This window comes from Cricetulus griseus, assembly GCF_003668045.3.
Source record: "Cricetulus griseus strain 17A/GY chromosome 1 unlocalized genomic scaffold, alternate assembly CriGri-PICRH-1.0 chr1_0, whole genome shotgun sequence".
NCBI lineage: Eukaryota > Metazoa > Chordata > Mammalia > Rodentia > Cricetidae > Cricetulus > Cricetulus griseus.
The window spans coordinates 91,354,557-91,379,425 of record NW_023276806.1 but is presented as its reverse complement, the minus strand read 5'-3'; the positions used below and the strand labels follow the sequence as shown (position 1 = coordinate 91,379,425).

The window sequence follows — 24,869 nt, the reverse complement described above, 5'->3', positions numbered from 1 at the left end:
GAGGGTTTTGTTTTTTTGTTTGTTTTTTAAAGAAGTGTGGTTGTAAAATAGCAGATGATGGAATGGACTTTGCCTTGGCTTTGTGCTGAGGGCTCTATCAGATGGCCTAATCTTCCTTATGGTCTGGGCCCATATTTGTTCTACTCACTCTAATACCTTTGCCCCAGCACTCACCAACATAAGCAAAGTGATGTCACTTGGGACAGATACTCTCCCAATTGCTGTGGTGGCTGGCTTGCCTAGTGGCACATTTGAGAAGTGTCTTGAGCCAGAGAAGGACGGAACAAGTGCTCTCATTGTCTGTTCAACTGCACTATTGGGAATTAATTTCTTTCATTACAAAATAGAAACCTGTTTCCAGCATTAAAATAATAACAAAATCAAAACTTCTGCAATTACTTAGATATTTCTGAAAAACTTTCTCACCCCTGCCCCCAGATTCCATCATGCCCATGTGTGGGGTATGTGCACACAATTTTATGTCATATCCATACATTCATCTGTATTCTACAAATGATGACAAACTATCACATGAACTGTAGATAAAAGTGGAACAGGATGAAAGTGTCAAAAGTGACTGATTCTCCAAGTAATGGGTTAGTTTATAGTTTTATATTGAGATATCAAATCATTTTGTAAATCTGCATTACTAATGTGAATTTATGACAATATAAGTAAATTATATTCTCTAAGTAGAAGCAAATATGAATATCCTAATATATGCATGTGTATTTCAATATATAACTATTCTTTGATAGTGAAGACTTGACATCAAACAGTTGATAGGTCCTGTTATTCAGAATCTTAATAAATTTCGTGGGGCGTTGGTGGCACACGCCTTTAATCCCAGCACTCGGGAGGCAGTGGCAGGCAGCTCTCTGTGAATTCAAGGCCAACCTGGTCTACAGAGCAGGTGCCAAGATAAGCTCCAAAGCTACACAGAGAAACCCTGTCTCAAAAAAAAAAAAAAAATCAAAGATAGCTGCATATATAAAGAAGTTTAGTTTTGAAAATTCCATGCAAACACACTATTTAGCAAGAAAATTAAACACCAGTGTTCCTATTTAAAGTGTCAGTGGAAAATAAAATAAATTAACCATGCAAATATTGCTGTATTTACTTATATTGGGCCCCTTATGTTCTTGACTGCTCTGGACCTTGAATACGTTCCAGTTAACATGGATACTAAGTATGGTTGTAAAGTATAGGCCTCTCTCAGATTTTGAAGTGGCCATTACAGAAATACTGACATTTTGTTAGGCACTGCTGCCATTAAATGTATGTAATCTTTTCAGTAATTTAAAATTATAATTTATAGGTGGCAATTACAATTTATTTTAAAGTCTGTGCTGATGAAAGACTTAGTATGTATACATAGAATTTTTCCAATGTAAAGGAAACTGAGTTCTTATGCTTAGAATCACCACCTTATAATTCAGAGGAATTGCTCCATAAAATTTTGCAGAAAGAGAAAATCCATCTTTGAGTGGCAGCAACATCTCATGAGTTTAAAAGGTCAGGCTGGTGCAGAAGGCACCAGCTTTGCCACTCAATGTCATGCAGAATGCTGTGACAGCCAGGGCTGATACAGCTGAAAATATCTGCAGCCTTGGAAGCCTTGTAAGTTTCAGAAGGTCATTTTGGCATCAGGGTAGTAGTGCTGATTCACAGGGAAGGTCAAACTAGACAGCTGGGTGAAGACAGAGGTTGCTGAACCCAGGGACTGTACAGTTCAGAGCAATTGCCAGTTGGAGTAACTGGGTGTTGTGTTCTAATTGGTTGTGACTCTCATTGAAATATTTATAGAATAATGAGATTTACTTGACTGATGACTTTTAGATCCCCTATCCTTTGAAAGTTTGTTATTCACCTCCAGTTTGTCTTGGTAAACAGGACAAAGGCTGCCTTAGTGTTACTTATGTATGAAGGCCTTCATAAAAAAAAAAAAAAAAAGAAAAGAAAAAGAAAAAGAAAAGGATGGCTTACTACAGTAAAGTGTACACAAAACACAATTGTAAAAAAAGAGCAATCAGTTAGAAATGAAAATATGAATAGAGGAAGTACTTGAGATGAAATTGAGCATTAAATTTATCTCCACTTTGCTACAACTGCAGCAGAATCTCTAGGAAGTTAAAAAAAAATCCCACTTATTTAATACAATTTCTTTCTATCCTGTATTATGTTTTAATTTTAACCCTTTGATACTCAGTGAAATACTGCAGCTCTGCCCTTGGGTAAATGTTGGAAAGGATGAATTCCCAGCACTTAGGAAGTGGATGCTGGATTCTTCAGCTGGGGCCCTTCCTGACTTGATCCCCAGCCCAGATGTAGTTGCTGACACCATTCTGTGTAGTGGCTCCCTGAGACCAATCCCTAGGGATTCCCACACCCTACCTTATCTACTGCCATTTCTACCATGTGCTTTTTCGGTTTTTCCCTTTTTCATGTCAGTTGAAACAGTGGTTCTTTCTGCACTAGTGGTGCTGCCCAGTGTCAGAGCACCTGCCTAGCATGGGCAAAGATGTGGGCTCAATCTCTAGTACTGAATTAAACAAACAAACAAACAAACAAACAAATCACATCCATCCTAGACCTCTTGCCCATCTTGAAACTACCTATGACCTCTTTCATTTAACACATCAGCCCTTATTATACACAATGATTCCATCTCTGTGTTTATTCATTTAATATGGTTACTGTGAATTAAATGTTTTTTTAAGGAAAAGTTTTTGATTTTTTTCCCCCTCTATGCTAGTAGGAGAAAGGAGGACTAAAAGTGGCAAAATTAGAGGACTAGCACCTGCGGTTTTTGTCCAAGGAGATATTTTGGGGCATTGGAACCAATTTTAATTTTTTTTGGTTTTGACTTTTGGTTTTCATTTTATAAAACAGTTTCATATTAATCATTTCTTTTTGCCAACTCATACAGTGTAAGCTTAGAAAAGTCACCTATGCATCTCAAATACTTAGTGCTTTCTCCATGGGATAGTTTCCTATGGTTTTATCAGATGTCAAAATGACATGATGCGCTGATTTAAGCCATCCCATATTCTCTGCTGCCTTTTAAACTATATTGTTGGCTTATTTAGATCAACACTACTGTATGTCTCCTCACTTTGGTGTGTTCCAAGCCACATTCTGCTTTTTCTGTGTGGATGTTTTCTGTTCACACGTTTAAACTTCTCTGGTGAGAGCACTGAACAGAGAATGGGCTCCAGGTGTTGAGTAGGTAAGTGAAAATCTCAAAAGAGCTCATTTCAACAGTCAGCCTGCCAATACTGGGTATGCAGAATTCTGAATCCTGTTCTAAACTGATTAGTTACTGTAATGGAGAAAGAACTGATGGATGTGGTGCTGAGTTTTTCACTTCTGTGTACGTGATGGATGTCTGGTGTTTGCCATATGGTTAGAGAAAGTGAGCATCCTTCCTGCAGCTCTGTAAAAGAGATTGCCTGCCTCCCTCCCTCCATTCATCCATCCCTCCTCCCTCCCCTCAGCAGCAACTGGAAACTTCTGAGCAAATCACTAGAGATGTAATAATGGTCCCTTCTAGGTACCCATACCAGTCAGCTCCCTACCTTTTTCCTTTTTTGCTTTTCTATCATTATCATTTCTAAGTTTGATATTAAATTGGCAGCATGTGTTTTTAATAGTTTTACACTTGAAAATACATGATCTGATTTTGAGTTCATATCCTTCCATTTGGTCCTAAAGAGACTCCAGTGAGTGAGTCACTAAGGTGTGCAAGTATCAATTGTTTGTTCACAAATGAGTAAGATAATGATATATAGCTTTAGTAAGATAATGAATATAGCCCTATTATATTCATGGAAAACAAATAGCACATTATGAAGATAAAATATATCAATCCAAAAAGTATTATTTGATATTGTAGAACATGATGTATTTTATTTTGATAAATCAAAATAATGTTCTTATAACCAGAAGATGTTTTCTTCAAAAAGAACCTAAGCATTTCTCGTGTGTGTGTGTGTGTGTGTGTGTGTGTGTGTGTGTGTGTGTGTGATTGTTTACTAATATATGAGATAATCAAATGGGAGGAATATATGACAAGTTCTGACATTGCTATCAGACTGTTGTTTTAATTGCCCCATGTTGTCATCTGGATATTCCTTAAAGCAAAACAAAAAAAAAATAAAAACAGTTAAGCTTCCTTTCATACCTACTTAACTTGGTGGGCAAGTTGGACAAGACAAAGCATATCTGGTTGGAAACACAATGAGTTGTATTGCATTGTATCCAGTGTATTCCAGTGATGTGGAGGGTTATGTGTGATTTATGATAATATTTACAATTTACAACACACTAGCATTTGAACCAGATGATAGAATATAACCAAAGAAGTTGTCACAAAGTCTTTAAACACGGTTTGTTTGTTTGCTTGCTTGCTTGCTTGCTTGTTTATTTCCCAGAAAATACATCCTAGGTTTTGAGGAAATGGCCAAGTAGAAACACAGTGAACAGTCATTGTTGAGAGTAACCTTTTAGTTTTAGTTGCTTGCAGTTGTTGACATTTTATGTGAGAAAGTGACATTTTATGTGAAAAAGAGTAGCCCAGAGATGGCAAACATGTGGAGCTCAGTTTCTAGCCCAGCACATGTGTAGGTGCCAGGAATACATACTTACTTGTAATAGTGAATCCTGATAGATTGAGTCAGCTAGCTCTAGATCTTTCTGATGCATCCATATCGCAGAACAGTAAGTGTTGGAGTTAATAAGCTATTGTCACTTATTGGAGTTTATTGTTAACTATGGTTGTGTTCTGATTTGCCATGGGAAGGTGGTCATTGAGTTTTAAGAGCATATGATGCTGGTGGAAATTTGTGGAGCTTTAATAAATGTCTCACTAGCAGGTTGTAGTCTGGTCTTCATGTTTCTTCATGGGTTACAGCTTTTCCAGAATGCACAGAACCTTATGTGCAATTAAAATTAATAGGAAGGAATAGTTTTTCTCTTTAGCCAGATTTCAAGCTGCCCTGCTAATTTGGCCAGTATGTACTTCCTATGGAAAGTACCAAATTCTAATAAAATCTTTGATTTTTATCTCCTGAGAAACATGGCTTTATTTTTGCCTGGTCAAGGCCATAAAATCTCATTGTCAAAACAAGAATAGAAGAAATAGAAATGCCCATATCCTGCCATCTAACCATTTTGAGTCTTAAAACTCCTTTTTCAGATATTTTGTCTTATGAAATGTTACTTAGTAACAAACTTTGAAGGGGTGAAGTGAGAGGAGAGTGCTTTTATTTGCTGACAAGACACATGCACAGGCAAACTCTTGTGTGAGCTATTGTACCAACTATGTTAATTTAACCGGAAATGCAAGCCGCTTCAGGAAGAGCCTGCTCCAGATTCATAAATGACTGAAGTGGATCCCAGCCGTATGGGAAATGTGTTTGTGCTTACGTGGGTTTTCCACATTCTGATTTGCCTTAGCTACTTTGATAATGCTTGGTGTTGCTTATAGAAGTTGTTAGAAATATTGCCTTTAGTCAGCCTCCAATGGAGAAGGGGAACAAGACATTTTTGACATTTATAGAAATAATATATAAGAAAAATATTCCTTTATTTACATGACCCAGTACTACCCAAAAGCCTACAGATGGGACATGCCTGTAGTCATTTCATACTGCACATCTTCCTTCTATTAAAAAGAAGTAAACATATATTGTCCATCTCCATGATTGTCAGTGCAAACATTTATTCATGTTTTTGACATTTCCTTTTTAACAAATATTATAAAATTCAAAAATTGTACTTACTTATCTGTTTGCTTTTTGAGCAATGTAGTACTTTAATTTGAATTTTCAAGAGCTGGAAACTGATGTTACAAATGCTTCCACTGGTTGGCTGCCATTATTGAACAGATTTTGGAGAAAGAGGTGAAAGGCATTTGATGCTTCCCTATATGTCCCCACAAGAGAACTTCACAGTGTTGATTGACGGATAGTGTCTTCTCCTACCTGAACAATATCTAAGAGTATACTTTATTGTTGAGAAAAATAAAGTCTGAGAAAATGCTTTCTTGGAAGAAATTTCTTGCTAGTTCAGACTTAACATATGAATATGCCTTATATCTAGGGATTTATGTTATTAAAGTGATGTAAGCATAAGAACAGTTTTCCTTGATGAGAAGTCGAAAACCGACAATGACTTAGGTGGCCACTCAGAAAGGGACACCAAATGAAGTTAACATGTAATTATATTGGGCTGTTTCTTTTGACATAGAAAAAGCCTCAAAACACATTCAGTGTGTTTATTAACTGAGATATTATCCATTTATATATTACAATAATAACAAAATTTGTTGCTATTTAATATTTTGGGCCTAGGTGAGTATGTTAGTTTATGTGGAACTATCCTCAAAGAATATTTAAGGTACATTGAAGCACTTCAGTTAAAGTAAGAGTTGTTAGTGTATGTCTTTGTTTTCTGACCTTTCTTACTGTTTGAAATCAGGGAAAAGCAGAGAAACTTTATTTACTCTTAGTGAAAACATTATTCCTGTTTGTAAGCAACTATATGTGAGCTTAGGACTTTGTTGTTGTTGTTGTATTCCGAGACAGGGTTTCTCTGTGTAGCCTTGGCTGTCCTGGAACTCTATTTGTAGACCAGGCTGGCCTCAACCTCTACTTGCCTCTGCCTCCAAGTGCTTGGATTAAAGGGGTGCACCACCACTGCCCAGCAAGCTTAAGACTTTTAATTAAAGCTCAGTGTATGTGATAACATAACAATATTGTATTTATGACATACGTTTGTTATGAAGGCCAAATCTATTAATCAGTAGAAATGTAGGATTACAATGATGAGTTCTGCAGGACTCATATGGTTTGATTTTATGACTTGGGAATTAGAAACATTGGTGAAAAATACTTCACTGATTTTACAGAATGGAACAAATGCTTGTGTATGGTGTCTCCTCATGAGACTGGTACTAATTCATTTGCTGGAATATATTCAAATAAGTATATGGTATATTTGCTTATGAATGGTTTAATTCATTGTATTCTGAAGAAAAAATATTAAGGACTTTTAATTATAAAAAAAGTTTTCATACTTTACTTGCTTTAATTAATTAGGCAATGTATTTAGGATAATTTTAAATAGACATAATCCATAAACTTTTCTTCTTAGTTTACTGTGCTTAAATTAAAAGGTTTAAATTCAATATTTGAAATTCAGATCTCACTGTTAAAAATGACAGTGTTCATACCCTTATCTAGTTGAAGGTAGTGAGACTCATTCCATTATAATTTCAGAAGTCTCATAAAATACAAGATCTAGTAAATCTGGTGCTTACAGAGATTAAATTATATTTTGGGTGGGTTTTAAATTGTATATGCCACTTCTTCAGATGTTACTTTTATAATGTGTTACTTGTTTTCTGCTAAAATGGTATATACAAGATTAATTATGGAGGAGATCTTAGGACCACTGGAGGGGAAGTTGGAACAGCATGGCGAAGGTTATCACCTGCCCATGTCACTGAAGTACTAAGTTCCCTGGTAAGATTATTCTCTTAGTTCTCTGGGTGATGAACTTATATCCTTTTGAGTTGTATATTGATGTCATTTAGAAAATACAGATTTGCCACTCATCTGTAGCATTGAAGACTGTCATCTTTTAAAACATTAGGAAGTGCTACAGACTTCAATAAGGAGCTTGGTGAGACTAGTCACAAAAGAGGAGCTGAATATTAAACATTACATTTGCTGCTAGTTACTATGTCAAATAAATTGTTTTTCCTTTGAGCATGGTTTACAGTCATAGTCCACAATCAGAATATTGCTAGGGCATAGCAACACCACTGTGAGTCATGCTCTGGTTAGCAATTTGGCCAGGCTAGTTTCATAGTGATGAATTCTGGGTTTTCCAGTGTATCATTTTTTTTTTTATTGAAAGTTCGAGGGAGGTGATTTTTCTGATTTACTGTTGAAGATGTAACAGCATTAACTTTTATTGTTGCCTGTGTTCTGCTTTCTATTTATCACTTTGAAATAGTATATGTTACAGACAGATCAGATATGCTACGTGAGGCTAACAAGATAATGCCTGTGTAATACATGAGTAAAGGGTATTTCCTCAAGAAAAATAGTAAAATGGCATGCAGTTTTATCTCCTATCTTCTTAGAGAAGGAGGGAAATTCTACACCACTGGCTGTTTGAATGTCATAAGAAAATGTGAAGGGATTATACTTTAGATTAAAACAAATCTTTTAACTTCACAATCAAGGAGGCATTTAAGTATGGTTCTATTGTACCTTTACTGCCTCCTATTCTCTTGTCAGTTGGTAATGCATTCACTTAATTATAAAGATGAAATAACCAGTGTTTGAAGCTGTGCACCTGGAGCCCGGAAAATGGAACTTGCAGAAGAGACTTTGAGACTGGTATTTGCATGTGCTAATCTGTATCTATATCATCCATATCTTTTGTTTACATCTGTCATGTTTATATCCCTATCTGTATGCATATCTGTTTACCCATCTGTCTACCACCTATCTACAGTCTTGTCACATGACCATTTGTTTCCTTTTTGTTTTGATGCTGATCATAGAGAAAAAGCTAGCCTGTGTTCATAGGGCTTCTGTGCCAAGACAGAAGCAGACAATAGGATAAATACCCATTATCCTTCATTGTCCCCCTCCCTTCCTTCCTATAGCTGGGATATCTGATGGGATATCATGTATTTGTCTTACACAAAGTCTGGACTGCTTTGGGAGGGGAAAAGGTAAACCATTTTTGATAATGCTAGCCCAACTTACTGGTTAGATACAGAGCTAGTAACTAGTATGTAAGGTATAGCTGTGATGTGATAACTACCTTGTAGTGATGTTAAAACTTTAACATTTTATCTTACAAGATAGAAATAAGTTTAACACCCACTTTTAAATCATTGCCTGCATTGACATGCACATTATTTTGTTTTAAAAATCATTTTCTAATGTGAGTACAGTTCTGTAATTCTATTCTTTAACAACAAGGTGTTAAGTAACCTGTACTCCCATTATCGGTCCTACCACGTACCATTTGATTGTTTGGGGAACCAAACCTGTGACAGAATGAGGATTTTAAAAGATTGCTTTGACAGACATCAGATTACTTATGTGAGTTAGTAAACAATGTTTTCCTAGCAACAGCTTGTCTGAAATGTGTCAGACCATGAGGCCACATTGGCAGTCTCTGTCATTCCAGAGGATGTATGACTGAAGGTTATCTTTTTCTTAGCAGTATTTCCAAAACTTCAGTCACCCTCATGTTGCCATGGTTTTATTCCCAAAATGTTAACTCAGTCTTACTCTTTGAATTCTTTTTGTTAAAGTTCATTAAAGTTTCATGTCTTTGTGAATCCTCATATGACATAGCACAGGCTGGCCAAGCTGGTGTCAGCACTGTGGGGCATCTGTTAAGATTGCACAGTGTGCATCTCTGTGCAATCTCTATGGGCACCTACCCTGAGAAGCACTCAGCTTAGCTTGTTGTTCTAAGAAAAGCAGTAATTCTGAAGGTTACAATCACCCTCTCAAGACAACCAAAGCTTAGTGACAACTCTATTTCAGAAGTTGGGACAGTGTGACTACAGATCCCCCCAAATATCGAGTATTATTTTTGCCCTGAAGTCTGTTAATACTTGGGACAAGTGCTGAGAAAAAAAAATATTGTGTGAGCAGGCTTCATATGCTTAAATGCTGCATTTCTGGTTACAGTTTAGTTGACATTGACAACCAGGAAAAAATGGTTTTAGACAAGTGGCTCCTTTTTGTCACCTCCAAACGTATATGCCATATGAAACGAGGAAATGCAGTAGCTAAAATTTGAACAGTGGGTCACTGAGAACTTTTCCTGTGGGTACCAAAAAGCTTGATACTTGTTGCAAAACCTTTAAATTTCCAAAACAAGCATTTTGTTTTTAAGGTAATTTTACTTAGTTATAGTATATTGAAGTAAAGTCAGAAGCATCAGTAAATGTTAATGAATGTGTTAGTAGATTCATTTCATTTAATAGTTATTTAAAAAACCTTCATTTCTGAGAAAATGTTTTCATATATTCTTATAATCTGTATGTTATCCATACATGCAGTTCTCCTACTCCTTATACATGCAGTTCTCCTCCTCTTCTCCTCTTCCTCTTTTTCTTCGCCTTCTCTTTCTCCTCCTTTTTTTTTCTTTTTTTTCTTTTTTTTTTGAGATAGTTTTCATCATGTAGCTCAAGCTGGCTTTTAATTCACTTTTGCCCAGCCTGGCTTTAAACTCTTCACAGTCCTCTTACTGTAGTCTCCTAGGTACTAGGGATAGCATCTCTGATCATCTCTGTTTGTAGGGTAAAAACAGCTTTACTATGTGATGTTACATTTAAGAATTTAATGTTGATCCAAGTCCATTGCATATTACCTTAAATCAAGCAATTTCATGAAATGAATTTATCAAATATGCACAGATCGATGTCCATGCTCTGTATTCACTGTCTTAATTGGCCAATCATAAACATGCTGGTTATTGTCTGTGCCTGTGTTCTAGTATGATCAATTTACAAACATGTTTATGATTCTTTTAGTTGCAACTTTTGAAGAATGTCTCTTATGTAGGTTGAAAATAGAGTAGAGCAAGCTATGAATCTGTAGGCAATTTTGTAATTAATAGATATTTCATACTAAGTGGGACCAAGCCTGTGGCATGACAGAAGGAAAAATTACCAACTCATGAAATCAGTTTTATAATGTTCTATATCCTTAGCCACCAATGAACATGGATATTTATAATGGTGCCAATTCTCCTTTCTATGTAGCTTGGACCTTGTACTTTACATTTAAATATACCCTAATTATTGGTAATATAGCTGCATAAATATGTATATTTCTATTAATATGAATATAATTTATCTGTACATTAAACATTTAATACTGTCTGTTGGATTCCAGGATCTAGGGTTTGGATAATACAACTTGCTGTCAGGGAGATGATAATATTAGACAAAAAGAATGAACTAAAGTAATGAACTTATCATGGGATGGAATCATATTTTTCTTCACCCCCCAATAGTTGGCAATATAAACAAGAATGGAATTGCTGGGTTTCAGGGATAGTGTATAGTACATTGCTGGGGTTTCAGTAGCCTGCTATGGACAGATGTCTTGAGAGCTCCTCCCTGCAAAGACACAGGGATGCAGTATCACAAGCTAAAGAGTTGTGTGTGTTGGCTCTTGCTTGGGCAAATGTTGAGGTGGGGCACTGAGGCAAATGTAAAAGCATTTGGCTTTTACAGGATTGTCAACTTCTGTTGAGCAGTAAAGTGATGAGTATGGGACATACAGTGACATGGATACAGAGGTGAATGACACAGGAAGACAACAGAAAAGGTGCTTGCATAGATGCATCGGTAGACTTTGGTTTGAGGAGGATAATGCACGGCCATGTCCACACAAGACTTTATTTCTCTCTGGTATGGGATTTTCGGCACTTGTCAAGACTAAGAATGAACTGCTGTATGAAGGTAGCTAATGGGTATCTGTAGGTCTAAAAAAGGAAAGAGATTTTGAGACGGAACCAGTCAGGGTAGAAGCTTGGAGCAGCTTGACACTGGAGAGAGCATAAGATGTAGACAGACAAGCAGGAAGTCCAGGGAGAACTCATACCTACTTTGTTCTTTGAACAAAGAAATAAATGTGACACACAAGACCACCCACCACTAAGAATGACTGAAACATTGAGAGGAGAGAATTGAGGTGGAGATGTCTTGAAGGTTGCTGTGTGGGAAAGGGAACTGTTCAAGCTTGTAGAGACTCCTAGGCAAGAAGGAGGACCCTAGACTTTATAGAGGTGATGGTCTGTGCATGACTTCAGTGTATATTTGAGTACATTCACATGTGATTACATGTGTGTATGTGTGTGTGTTAGAAAACAATCATTTATATGCCCATGCTTTTGGAACTCTATCCTTTTTTTGTTTGTTTGTTTAATAAGTGCTCTCAGGTTGCTGAAATGAATGGTGGTGTTTCTGCCCTTGGAAACATGTGCTCAAGTAGTTCCAACATACCAGGTAATAGAATCTTGCACAGACAGGGATTGGTGTGTAGAGGTAATTCTGAAACAGTGATATTAGTGTGTGAGTGAGCAGAGACGGATGTGTCATCTCTGGCTTTTCTAGTGGTGAATGGTGGCTGATGAAGTGTTGAAAAGTGTGGACTGAAGCCGTGGTGACCACATGTGCTTGGTGTTCAAGCCATGGAGGCTCCAAGAAATTGTGAATGCTGAGTAGAAACTCAGACAGTAGAGAGTATAGACTTGTCAGAGGTGAGCAGAACTGACTGTGCTTTGACAGAGCTGAGCCTTAGAACCTGAGGACTCTTGCAACACTGGGTTTGGTACTTCTACTGTCCCTGTTAGAAATTGCAGTTTTCTGTGTAGTGTTTTTCAAATTTAAGCTACTTAACAAAGTAGTTTATTTAGTAAAGTACTTTATTAAGTAGCTTAAATTTTCTCTGAATAGTCCTAAAAATATTAAATTCTACTAGATAGACCTACTTTTAACATAGATGTCTTCATATTCTGTATTCTAATTTCCAAAATTATAAATTTACCATTTATGGCCAGCTCCTTAAAAAAAAGTGAGTGTAATCATTGTTACTTTGTGTTGGTGGTGGCTTCGAAAGTGCTAGTTAGAAAGCCTTACTTTCTTCCCTGACAGCATTCAAAAGGAAAAACAATCCAAAAGATAAAACAAAACAAAACAAAAACAAACCAAAAAACCCAACTTTTATTTTTTAACTGGTTAAATTGCTGACAAGTTTCTTGTCCTGTTAAAAGAGAAAGCAAGCTGGTGAGCAAAACCGCCCTGTTCTAAGGAGTGGTCTCCTAAGTTAACAGATCGCCAGGCAGCCGCCTCAGCCCCCACCCTCCAGCATAGTGTGGGACTGAGCCTCCAATGTGCATCATGCTGCCCAAATCAAATTGCTCACTTAATAATTAATGTTCCTGCAATGGAATCACTTTCTCCCTGGAGGTTGACTTCAGATTTACCAGACACACTGACAACACTGCACTCCTTATTCTCGCCACAAGACCTCAGCCACTGCTTTAAAAATGTCTGAATAAAGGATGCTTTTGTTCATCTCTCGCCTGCCTGTGATATAGTGACAAAGTGTCTGATGGCTGAATGGAATAGTTTTACAGTATGAGTGCTGCTTTCAGCAGAGGGGCAGGACTTGGGCTTCAGGAGGAAGTGAATTGGATAGGTCAGGAGAATGTACCATTTGTAAACACCCCTTTCCTTTTTTATTCACGTGTCAGGGCAGCAGCAGCAGGCTGCTCAGTGTCTACCCCTGTGAAGAGCCAGAGGGAGAGCAGCTTGGACTTCAGCTGCAGTTTTTAGACCTTGCTTTTGATTCCCTGGTAGTGATTGTCAAGTCCTTGGACTTGTGTTAGAAGCTGTTTGGAAACTAACATGGTTTAGTCCACTAACTGCATGTTGGGTAAATTCAAAACCCACATGCTCGTCCTCTTGCAGTGGAATAAGTCACATCTGATGGACATTTTCTGTGCTTATAGCATAGTAATGAACGTCTGACAGACGCGACCTTTCATAAGACAACCCACACTATTGGCTTTCTGCCCAGAATATTGCTGCAACACTATCTGTGATTGGTTATCTCTCTATCATGCATTGCTTCACAAGGGGAAACGGCCCCCTTTTTAATAAATCTACGATGGCTGGCTGCAATATGCCTCACTGTAAGTATCGTGTGTGTGTGTGTGTGTGTGTGTGTGTGTGTGTGTGTGTGTGTGTGTGTGTGTGTTTGAGAGAGAGAGAGAGAGAGAGAGAGAGAGAGAGAGAGAGAGAGAGAGAGAGAGAGGCTGACTTTGAGTTGCTTAGTCTTGGTATCACATGGCAAGGTTGTGCTACTATAGGACATCAGTGAATGCTACTTAGTAAATCTTAACCTATCTCTTTTCTCTACAGGTTGGTACTAAGAAGTGCCTTTCCTGACGTCTCTGCTGCTTGGAACCGCTTCTAGAGCAGCCTCTGCTTTTGCCTTGCTTGCTGCCAGCTAGACTGTGACGACAGCACATCCGCCCTCCACCTCTAGCCCAGACACCCCCATTTCTACTTCTAATCAGGAGAAAGGCTCTGAGTATCTGCCATTGCCCTAGGCTGCTTTAGTTTAGAAGAAAAGTTTGCTGAAAAAGTAAGATACCTTCTGCCAGGAAATCAAGGAGGAAAAAAAAAATCATTTTCTCGATTTTGCTCTAAACTGCTGCATCTGTCTATGCCAAACTAATCAATACCGATTGCACCACCCAACTCCATCGCAAAGTCAGCTGTGAGGAGATTCCCTGTCAGACAACTTTGCTGAAAGCAGCTTGGAAAGTCGGTGTCAAAGGGTCTGCCACGTTTTCATGCTTGCATTTTGGGCTCCAAATTGGCACTGGGAAGGGGTTACTGAGCACAAGGCTGATTCCAGGCCCTCCTTTAAGCACCCATCTACTTACAATCCTGGTATTTCTCTAAAAACCAAAACCTCTTTGAATTAACAGTTTCATGCTGTGAATTTCTAGTGGAGGTCTTTCCCTTGATATTGAAGTCACACTTTTCCACGTGCCGTTAAAGCAGGGAGTGGGGAAACAGCCTTCCGGACATTTTCACCACCGTCATTTCACAGTTTTAAGTTTTATCAGTTCCTGTTTTGTTTTGTTTTTGTTTTGGTTACTGATTTTTTTTTCTTTTTTCTTTTTTGTTTTTGTTTTTTTGGAGAGGGGCTTGGGTTTGTTGGTTTCATTGAACATTTAACTACCTGTAAAAATATAAACATGGCTGTTAGTGTCACACCAATTCGGGACACAAAATGGCTAACCCTGGAAGTATGTAGAGAGTTTCAAAGAGGGACTTGCTCACGGCCAGACACGGAGTGTAAATTTGCACATCCTTCGAAAAGCTGCCAAGTTGAAAATGGACGAGTAATCGCCTGCTTTGATTCACTGAAAGTGAGTAAATATTACATACTTTTAAGGCTATGCAATGATTGTTGGAGGGGTATGGGCACACAGTACTCTAAGTTTGAGAGTATGGGTTTGCTTTGTTAACACTTTAGTTATACTGCATGTTCTGGTTCATGGTGTTGGGCTGGGATACTCAATGAGATATCATAGAACCACGTTCAGCCCAACTTTGTCATAAATAACTTTGCCAACTCTTTTAACTCCAAACTCCAGAATCCCCTCCCCCCCCAGCAGAAAGTATTGTGTATTGATACAGTTGTGATATAATGATAGCAAAGTAAGAGTCTTGTTCCGCAAAGGTGAATGTTCATGTTCAGCACTTTCATATATTATAAGGCCAAGACAGTGGCTGATTGAATATGAGTTGTTTTCCTTTTTGGTAGACTTGCCAAGCTGTAATAAATGAATGTCAAATTCTAAGTTAGCTGTTCATGGATACATTTTTACTTTTCTGAGATAATTTGAGTGACTATAAAGCCTTGTATTTTGGGGAAAACTTGACTAGATGTAAGATTTCTTTCAGTTGCTACAGTAGCTTATCTGAACCACATACTTTATTGAATGTGGACTTTATAATAGGTGCAAACCAAGTACTATTGTTCATTGGATTTTTCATATTGAGGTAATACATATGTTCTTTTTCTGTGAGATTCTTACCAGCTGTTACTGTGTTCTTGGTCAGAAATGCTAAAAGTTAGCCTGGTGTGCATGGTAAGAAGAAATGATCTATTCTAGCATTTTTATTGAGTTTGAAATGGATCTTGTAAAAGATAGCAAACATGTCTTTATTTTGAAATGCAAGGAAAAGATTAGAAATGTGTTCTGGGGTGCCTGCAATTTGCTTGGTGTAACCAGGTTCATTTTCCAATGTTAAGTACCTGCAGTTAATTCTTTGACTCCTCCACGATTGATCACCATCATATCTTCATCTTGGAAGAAGCGTCACAGATTCATTGTGTCTTTTTGAAAAATAAACCATACTGTAATCTAAGTGCTTTATTTCATCACATCAGGGTGAGCTAGAGGTTAACCATTTCAACCAGTTGTTTTTAGGTCACTTTGTGATTCTCACTTTGGTAACATTTTTGCCAAATGTTTCAAAGCTTCACTCTTGAGAATAGGCTAAGAGGAGGTGTGTGATAGTAACCACAGACCTGTGTTAAGACTGCAGGCTATCGGCAGAGTCCTAATCAAGGATAAGTAGTTGTCAATTATGACTTCCAGCACCCTTGCCTTAAAACACATTGATAAAGGCACAGTGTTGGTACCTTTGTGAACATCAGTCGTAAATTAATTCTCACAAATTCATGTGTAATTAGAGACAGGGATCCATAAAACAAGGAGCAACAGACTAATTATACATCTCGGTAACCAGCTGTGTTCATAAGTACCTCCTTTTTGTCCCAATTCCTAGTAAATCCAGTTTTTAATCCTATTGATAATTGGTGGTGAACTCCTAGCCGTAAAATGAAGGACATTACATTTGGCTGTGACATTGAATGGTTTGGAAACATTGGGAACTATTAATACTCAGTTTCTATTTTTCCAGCCCCAAATATTTTTTTAAAAGTTACTATTCACTTGTGGTCAGAGAACAGTTCCCCTTTGAGGAAGGCAGCAGTCCTGCTTACAGACAGGCTGAAACTCCTGATTCGGTTCAGGAGTTTCAACTGCCACATCAAGAACGTTTTAAAAACAACAACAACAACAACAACAATAGTGTTAACTTTTTAAATTTATTTATGAGATGAATTCATTATACCAGCTAATAACAGCAAACTTCATCCTTTTCCTTTGGTTTTCTAAGACAAGCTGAAATTTACAGTTTAAAATTTTTTCTTTTTAATTTGGCAAAGCATTTTTTATTTGAATAGACAGACAAATTAACACAAATTTATTTGTGATGGAGTTTTATACCTAGACAATAGCTCCTTAAATGTTAGTGAAATATCTATTAAGCATCAGTCACCTCTGTTTGAATGTACAGTTACATATTTGTGTTTCTCAAATAGTTTCGTGTGTCCCTGAAAGCACCCCTCATTCTTTATATGGTGTTTGGAATTCCACCTTTTAGCTGGCTGTCTTATGGTGTTCATTTTTGTGGCTAAAATAGATCCAGAGCACATCTTAAAACACTTAAAGTATCTGCATGACTCATGCTCTGAGTTCTGAAGTTCGGGAGAATTCCGAGGCTTGCGTGCCAGCAACCAGCAGATCATCTCCATTGTCTTAGAGTAAACGGAAGTTTTAAAAGTAAAACTTGTAATATCCCGACTTCTTTAATGAAATGTGCTTTCTGCATTGCTTTTCCGAACTGTTCCAGCCCCTTTTGAGTTCTTGAGCCATGAGATGGAGGTAGCTTGTGTAATGTACTATTTTTAGAAAGTTAGGAAAGCAAACCAAATACTCTCTGAGAGGACCCTGTGAAATGGTTGTACCCTTCAGCTGTGCTGTTTCAGACATTGGCTGAGCTCCCAGGTGACTTAGGTTTATAGCTGACTTCTGGGTAGAAGCAGCGAATCTGCTCTCCACCTCTGACACCCACACCCACACCCACACCGAGAGAGAGAGAGAGAGAGAGAGAGAGAGAGAGAGAGAGAGAGAGAGAGAGAGAGAGAGAGAGTAGGGGAGGAGGAGGGGGAGGAAGGGAGGGAGGGCGAACGAATTGAACAGTATAAAACTGTTTAAAAGAAATCACTAGGCGTATTACTGGAGATTATAAGAAAATTAGCTGATAGGATTTCATTGGGATACTTGTGATGTTAAGTTTTAAAGATGGAATTAAGTTTCAATGTAGTACAGTAAAACAGTTCTAGTTCATAATAAATGTGTCACAAAAGTTGGATTATGGTAAATTGAAATATGAGGGTATGTTGCATCTTTCCAAATGCAAATGATAAAAATAAAAGATGAATAGCAGGTCAAGTATATAAATTAAACAGTGTTTAAGCACTTCATCCATTTAATTTTTATTTTGCACTTGTAGTTTAAGTTTATAGTAGTCTAAAAGTGAATCTACCTCTGGCTTGAAGTGCTTATAATTTTCAGGTCTTTGTGCAGTAGGCACTTGAAATATTCAGAGCAGTTGACAAAGTGAATCATTTTGTTCTGAAGAGGGTTTTTGTTGTTTGTTTGTGTGTTTATTTTTTGTTTTTTCTTATGGCCCATGAATGGGGCACCAAAGGAGGAAAAGATTAAAGAGAAGATTCCAGCACTGCAAGTTGCCAATAGAATGATGCCATGTTTCAGAAATGGTATTTCTAGTAATATTAATGCAGTGCTACCCTGTCATGATCTCTCAGCCTCACAGTTCAGAGTTTATGCGAAGAGAGTTGGTGGGATGTATTTTCATGTGATGTTGAATGTGTTATGACCTCAAACATTAAGTGTTGTTATGTTATCCATGGAAATAAACCTCTGGTGTTAACATCTGGATTAGACATGCCCCAATTTCAGAGTATCTTCCATTATTACCACGGGAGTATTTTCACCACAATAATTGGTGGTACCATTGCTATTTTTGCAAAGATATCATAATGGCCTTTTCATCATGTTTTAAAATCAACTTTAACTCCTAATTCTGGCAAAATGAAATGCATGAGATATGCAAGTCCTGAAAAAAAAACTATTCAGTTTTGAACTAAAATTTTAATGTTGTAGGTTCCTAGCTGTGATAACTTTTGCTGAGCATTTGATGCTGTGTCCTAACAGCATGTTACATATGATGTCACAGTTTTGAAAGAGGTTCACATTCTGTGTTCTGAAACTTGTGCACACATGTGTGTATAGTGTCATTCAGTGACAAGGTGACATAGCAGGTCCTTTCCCTACACTAATGTTTTCAGAGGTGGACCAACTGTAAGACACAACTTGTAAAGCAGCAGTATTGACTTACATGTTCTCATTTCAGTAAGCAGATACTTCACAACTCTGAGAAGGTCCTGTACCTGTGTGGCAAAATCATTAATTCTGACAGTTCTATACCAAAATGCTTCAGCAGTACTAATAATAACTGGAGGCATGTGCCTGTTCATATCCTGAAATTCTTTAGAAGTATCTTTTTATTCATTTTTCTTTATTTTTGATATTTCTCCCTCTAAACCCTACCATATACTCCTCTTTGCTCTTTTCCAAATTTGTGGGTTATTCTTCATTAATTGTTATTACATTAAGTACGGTGACACACACACACACACACACACACACACACACACACACAGAGCATATTTGTATTTTCCCCTAAATACATAAGTACAACCTGTTCCACTTGTAGGTTACTTGTATGTATGTTTTCAGAGCTTACCATTTGGTATTGGGTAACCAATTGGTATGCTCTTCTCTGGGGAAGAGTATTTCTCATACTCTGAGCATCCCTTAGTTACCTGTAGTTCTTTGTCTAGGGTTGAGGCCTCCTGGTAGTTCCCCTGTCCACTTTGACATACCTATTGTTGCTATTGTTCCACTTATATTTGAACAGTCATGTTGATACAGACTTATGGGTGTTGCTTCTGACATTCCTCAGAGACACAATCTCACAGCAAACTCCCAGCTCCTCTGATTCTCAACACTCTTTCCCACCCTTTCTTCTTCAGTGCTCTCTGAACCTTAGGTACAGGGCTGTTTTGTAGATATATCCATTGGGACTGGACCGCACAACTCAGTGTTTTGATTGGTTGTGGTTTAGAAAACTATCTTTAGTGAGTGACTATTTTCAAACTTTCAGACAAACAAAATGGGAAATGTAAAGCTACTTAAGGCACAGATTCTTGCTGCTTTGCTTTCTTTTGTAAGATTTTAACATACTACTTCTCCTTTTCCCTCATTAAATCTTGTTCAATGTGTTAAAGTGATCAAGTAAAAACTACTTAAACCCAAGGCAGCATGGAGTGCAAACAGATTTAAAGTTTACCTGCCTGTCAGATATCTGAAACTACTCAAATTCTGATTCCATTCAGTAGTAGCCTCAGAGTAATTCTGTGAAAGTATGTGTGAGGCTGTAAGTCCCTGTGATGTGTAGGGTAAACCCAGTGCTGAGGGAGGGGAACATGCACCCAGTTCAAACATGCTTCTAAACATGGACTGCTTCTCAGACCCAAGGACACCCAGGGCACCCAGAGAGTGAAACATTGCCTGTCACTTTCCTTGCTAAGGGTTAGTGGAGGACTTGAGCTCTCAACATCACTAATCCCTTACCTTTCATGCTGAGCAGTGTCTGCCTTCCCACAGACCCACACAAACCTTCTTATTTTCCTACAAAGAGATCCCAGGGAGGACATTTTGAGTCCCCCCTCTTTTTTTTTTTTTTTCTTTAGCAGACACACATTCTGTGCTCTTAGATAAGGGAATAATTTTCAGGGTTTTTACTTAAGCCAGAATTAATCAGTCAGTAGAGATGGGTAATTAAATGGATGACCCTTGCTTACACTATTGACAGAGACTCCTGTATAGAAACTCAAGTAAAAGTGGCTGGAAAGGCTGGTTTGAAAACACTTTGTTGCACAATGTATTATATATTAGAACAGTAATTTCCTGTGAATTTCACTGAAGCAGTAACACTAAATAGTATTAGTTCTAGTAAGCACTTAATTTAACACTCATTCACAGTATGCTAAACAACTATAGTTTTGCAAATAACATTTCTTGTACAGTTATCACCAAATACAGGTCTATTTATATCAGCTCAATTTTGACATTAATATTTTTTGATTTTTAAAAGTTTTGAGTTAGGCTTGATTTGTTAGAAAAAAGCTTTTTATACTATGGAATTTGTTTTTTTGAGAATTTAGTGACAGTCTCTGAACTGTAGAACCCATTATATACTATAATTTGATTGGCAGGATAACTTCAGGATGCCTTTGGGCCTTGGCTTCACCCTTTTTTCTTTTGTTTCCCCCAAAATCTTTGTAACTTTCAAACCACCATTTTCAGAACTGTTGGTTCTGATCTTTATGATTCCCAGAGACACACAGGTGCCATGTAGATATTTGAGCTGTAAAAAATTAGAATCAGCATTCAATACTCCCAACCCCCACCCCCTGCATTTGGCATCAACAAGAGTTTGATTTTTTGTCAGTTGTCTTGGCCTGTTCCTTGTCTTCTGCAGTTCCTAGTGCTCAGGGTCCTTTATCCTAAGAACCTGAGAAACATATATCTTCTAAATTTAGCATTATTTTAGCATTGTAAGACAGTTTGGGCAGCACCAAGAACCCACCCTGTCTGGGAATCAGAAAAAGAAAGAGCAGAAGAGGTAACAACCCTGTGCAGTGAAAGTCTGCACCATGATTTTCCTGATCTCTTATTGGCTGACTTGGCTTGAGGGATTGCTGGGAACTGTAGTGGTTGCTTTTTTATTCTCTAATAAGATCAGTTTTCAGGTAATGTGAAAAGGAAAAATAACATTGTAGTTTCAGTAACTAGGATGAGAGAGAATTACAGAAATTACTCCTCCAGAAAACTCCCAGAATCAAGTAAATCTGTTAGTGTGGTTGCCATCGAAGGGAGGGCCCTTTTGAAGGGAAAAGTTAATATTCCTCTACCAAAGAGGTCATCATTTTAAAACTTGACATCACATAAATACTTAATTTTATTTATATAGAAAAATGAAATATTATGCTTCTTTTACTTTCCTATTAAATATATATACACGCATATAGTATGTCAGTGAATTTTCTATGGCAGAAGTTTCTCTTATTACCTTTGGTATAGAGTAAAATGAGTTAATAGATACTAAATCCCTCTGTGTTGATCTCTGTCTTCAGTTTATGATAAGATTAGCTTCTACAACAACTCTTTGATATAGTGTTTGACATACAGTCACAGTGAAATACAGAGAAACCAGGTGCAGATCAGCTGGGCCAACTAGTAAGCTGTGGACCAGATGCCTGGTAGCCTGATTGCAATTTTTATACTCAGTCACATCATACCAAACGTTGCTTTTCCAGCTACATACCATTTGCTGAGGACTCAACAAAGAAATCACGCAGCAGTGCTTAAGCATAATGATGATATAGGGTAAACTGAAGTCATAGGGCCTATAGAGTAAATAAACACACATAATTATGTTTTTAGTTAACAAGTAGATCAAGAAGGGAGTCCAAGGTAGCAGGAAGACTGTGGCATCAGACACAAAGATTGATTGAGTCTGTTCTAAAATATAAGAAAATGATTTATATTATCAGCTACATAGCTGGCTCAGTGTGTAAAGAGAGCGATTGAAAAGTGCTTAAGAACACTAAGCTGCCCTTCCAGAGAACCTGGGTTTAGAAACACCACCCCCCACCCCCCCATCCCCCCCACCCCCTGCGCCAGTGGGTTTTCGGCTATCTGTAATTTCTGTTCCAGAAGATTCTATGCCTTCCTCTAAACCCTGTGGTTACCAATCATAATCATGCAGGTGCTACATATACACACATGCATAAAATGTAAAATCAATATAAAATATGAAAAATGGCCCAGTGTCATCATTGTTCAAAACCAACTCAGTTCAATCTTCAGGCCCACTCTGAGAAGCCAAAGTAACTGTAGGGTTTTGGGCTATAAAGCCCTGGTGACTGATTAAACCCAGGAGACTCCAGGTTTCGAGCTCAATTCTTTTCATAGATTTTAAGTACAATTTTATTACAGTAATAGTTAAGGGTGAAATGTGAAAAATAAAGACCTTTAGGAGCTGAGAAGGGATAAGGATTCAATAATTTAAAGAGGATAATGAGCATAGTCTGTTTCAAACTTTGGGAAGGCAGAAGTTAAAAATTCTGTTCTCATGGTATTGTTTACTGGGAGACCTGTGTCAGGAAGGGATGAAATGGAGGTTAGGAGGTTGTGAGGTTTACAGGGAGACCTGTGTTAGGAGCAGGTATATGGAGCTTAGAGACAGGAAGTGGGGGTGTCTTTAGTGGTTTAACTTTACCTTTCCCCACCACCTTTCTTTCCATAACTACTGACTCTGAATCCACAAATGGGGGCAGAACCAGAGAGTCCTCAAAAGAAAAACTCAAAAGTCTAAGGCCCAAGGCTTAGGTTGCTGTCTTGAATGACCCCACTTAGATGGAAACTCCATTTTAACCAGAGGTCTCAGTTTCAACGCTAGCAGAATGCTGTGGCCATCTGAGTTTATCTAGTGATGCATATGTTGTACTTTGTGTTAGTGTGAGTCTAAGCCTTCACTATCAGGTCCCAACCTTGTTAATTTAAGGCCCACAGGACTCCAGTATGCAGTTAGAGTTATCTCTCTGCCTCCAGTACAGACTTGGAGTCCCTCATATCTAGGTCCAGACTGTTCTTAGATGAGGCAGGAACCATCTGCAGTTAATAGTTGTCAGTAAATTACATAGAAAAATAAAACATAGAAAATTAAAGTTAGCAAAGCTGGGGAGTTATTTTTTTTATCATGTTCAATTTCTGCACAGATACGGACATAATCAGTGTTTAGGATCTACCAGTGATAGATAAATTACATCTGTAAATCTTTCTTTTCCAATTTACTGCATTCAGGCGATAATTTTCTTTCAGAAATCATTGCTCATCTAATATTCTAAAATCATTTATAGACTGAAAACAAGTCTAGTAGCATGTCCCTATGGAGGAATCTTTTATATCCAAACAGCATACAACGAGGGCAGAAAAGTTTTAAAAAGGCATTGGAGAAAAGCAGTCAAATTCCTTTTTGGTAGATGGCATTGTTTCTCAAAAGATTATTCTCCTTAAAGGGAGGCAGCCCCCAGAAGAAAGATGAAGAAAGAAACACTTAAAGAATTAAATATTAAATAAAGAATCCTGTTAAGGAAGATTTGTGTCCTGAATGAATTATCCCACCATTATCTCATCTCTTCATGGCTAAATGGTGACTAATGAAATCTAAGTCTAGCCATGAGAAGAGATTATCATCATGGCCTTATTTATTGGACTCTTTTTCTCTGAAGAACTTTTACTACCAGGCATTGCTTCCCATGAATCCTAGCAGAGTTAGAAATGAAAGAAAATGTCCACATATGAAACACAAATAGATTTAAAAAGCAACAATCAAAATAAGCAAATCCCAAACAAACACCCCCAAATTAAATAGCAGTAAAAACAATTAACAAAAACTTCAAACAACTCTTAGCTCAACTTCTGATGAACTATAAATCATTATTCATAGTTAATAAGAGTCATTTATTTTTATAGTAGAGTCTATTTCAATAGTTCCTGCAATACTTGTAATCTGTGATTGAAGTTTAGTAGCTTAATAATGTACTGTTGAATTCAAAGGTTTCAATTGGCTGAGCAATAAATCTAGAGTGGTTTTGGCATCTTTATTAGTGACTACTGGTTTATGTAATTCCTGCCAAGGATGAATAATGCTAGGGAAACGATTTTCATGAGAACCACCTGCCTCTGCCTCTCAAGTGCTGGGATTAAGGTGTATGGCACCACCGCCCGGTGAAATACATATTTTTACAACAAAGATTTAATTAAGAGTTAGAAGGTTGGTGAGGTGATTCCGTGGGTCAGAACACTAGTTAGTTGTACAAGTGAAAGACCTGTACCCAAATGTCAAAAGGAGGACAAAGACAGGGCAACCCGAGAAGGAAAAACTGCTGGTTCAGTGTAGATGTACTGTCTAAAGGTGGTAAATGGAGATTGCCACCTTTTCCCACCTTCATAGTCACCAGATATAATCTAAAATATGTGCTACTTACACATCTTAGTTGCAGGAACAGACACTATTCTTTTCACTGTTCATTGCTTGCTCTGCTAGGTATTGTGAAACCTTAATGGGAGGGTCCCACCCGACCCCCCCAAAATTATGCTCCTTTGGTTATTGATAGACTAGAGGTTGTTGTAAGATCATAGAATACTAAAATTTTGATTTTAGT

At 37.6% G+C, this 24,869-nt stretch overlaps 1 protein-coding gene across 21 annotated transcripts in view; it reads left to right on the top strand.

The window, feature by feature from the left end:
* Positions 1-24,869, top strand: part of Mbnl1 (muscleblind like splicing regulator 1) — a 143,745-nt gene that overhangs the window by 13,812 nt on the left and 105,064 nt on the right. For 4 of the 21 annotated variants that reach the window (XM_027391697.2, XM_027391686.2, XM_027391691.2 and 1 more), the window contains exons 1-2: positions 13,324-13,749; positions 13,979-15,000. The exons of 2 other annotated variants lie outside the window; for them this stretch is intronic. In XM_027391697.2, the coding sequence (XP_027247498.1) occupies positions 14,827-15,000 (174 nt within the window). In that variant the 5' untranslated portion in view covers positions 13,324-13,749; positions 13,979-14,826. Of the gene's footprint in view, positions 1-13,322; positions 13,750-13,978; positions 15,001-24,869 lie in introns of those variants that run through there. 15 more of the 21 variants (XM_027391692.2, XM_027391689.2, XM_027391683.2 and 12 more) reach the window with 10 other exon arrangements.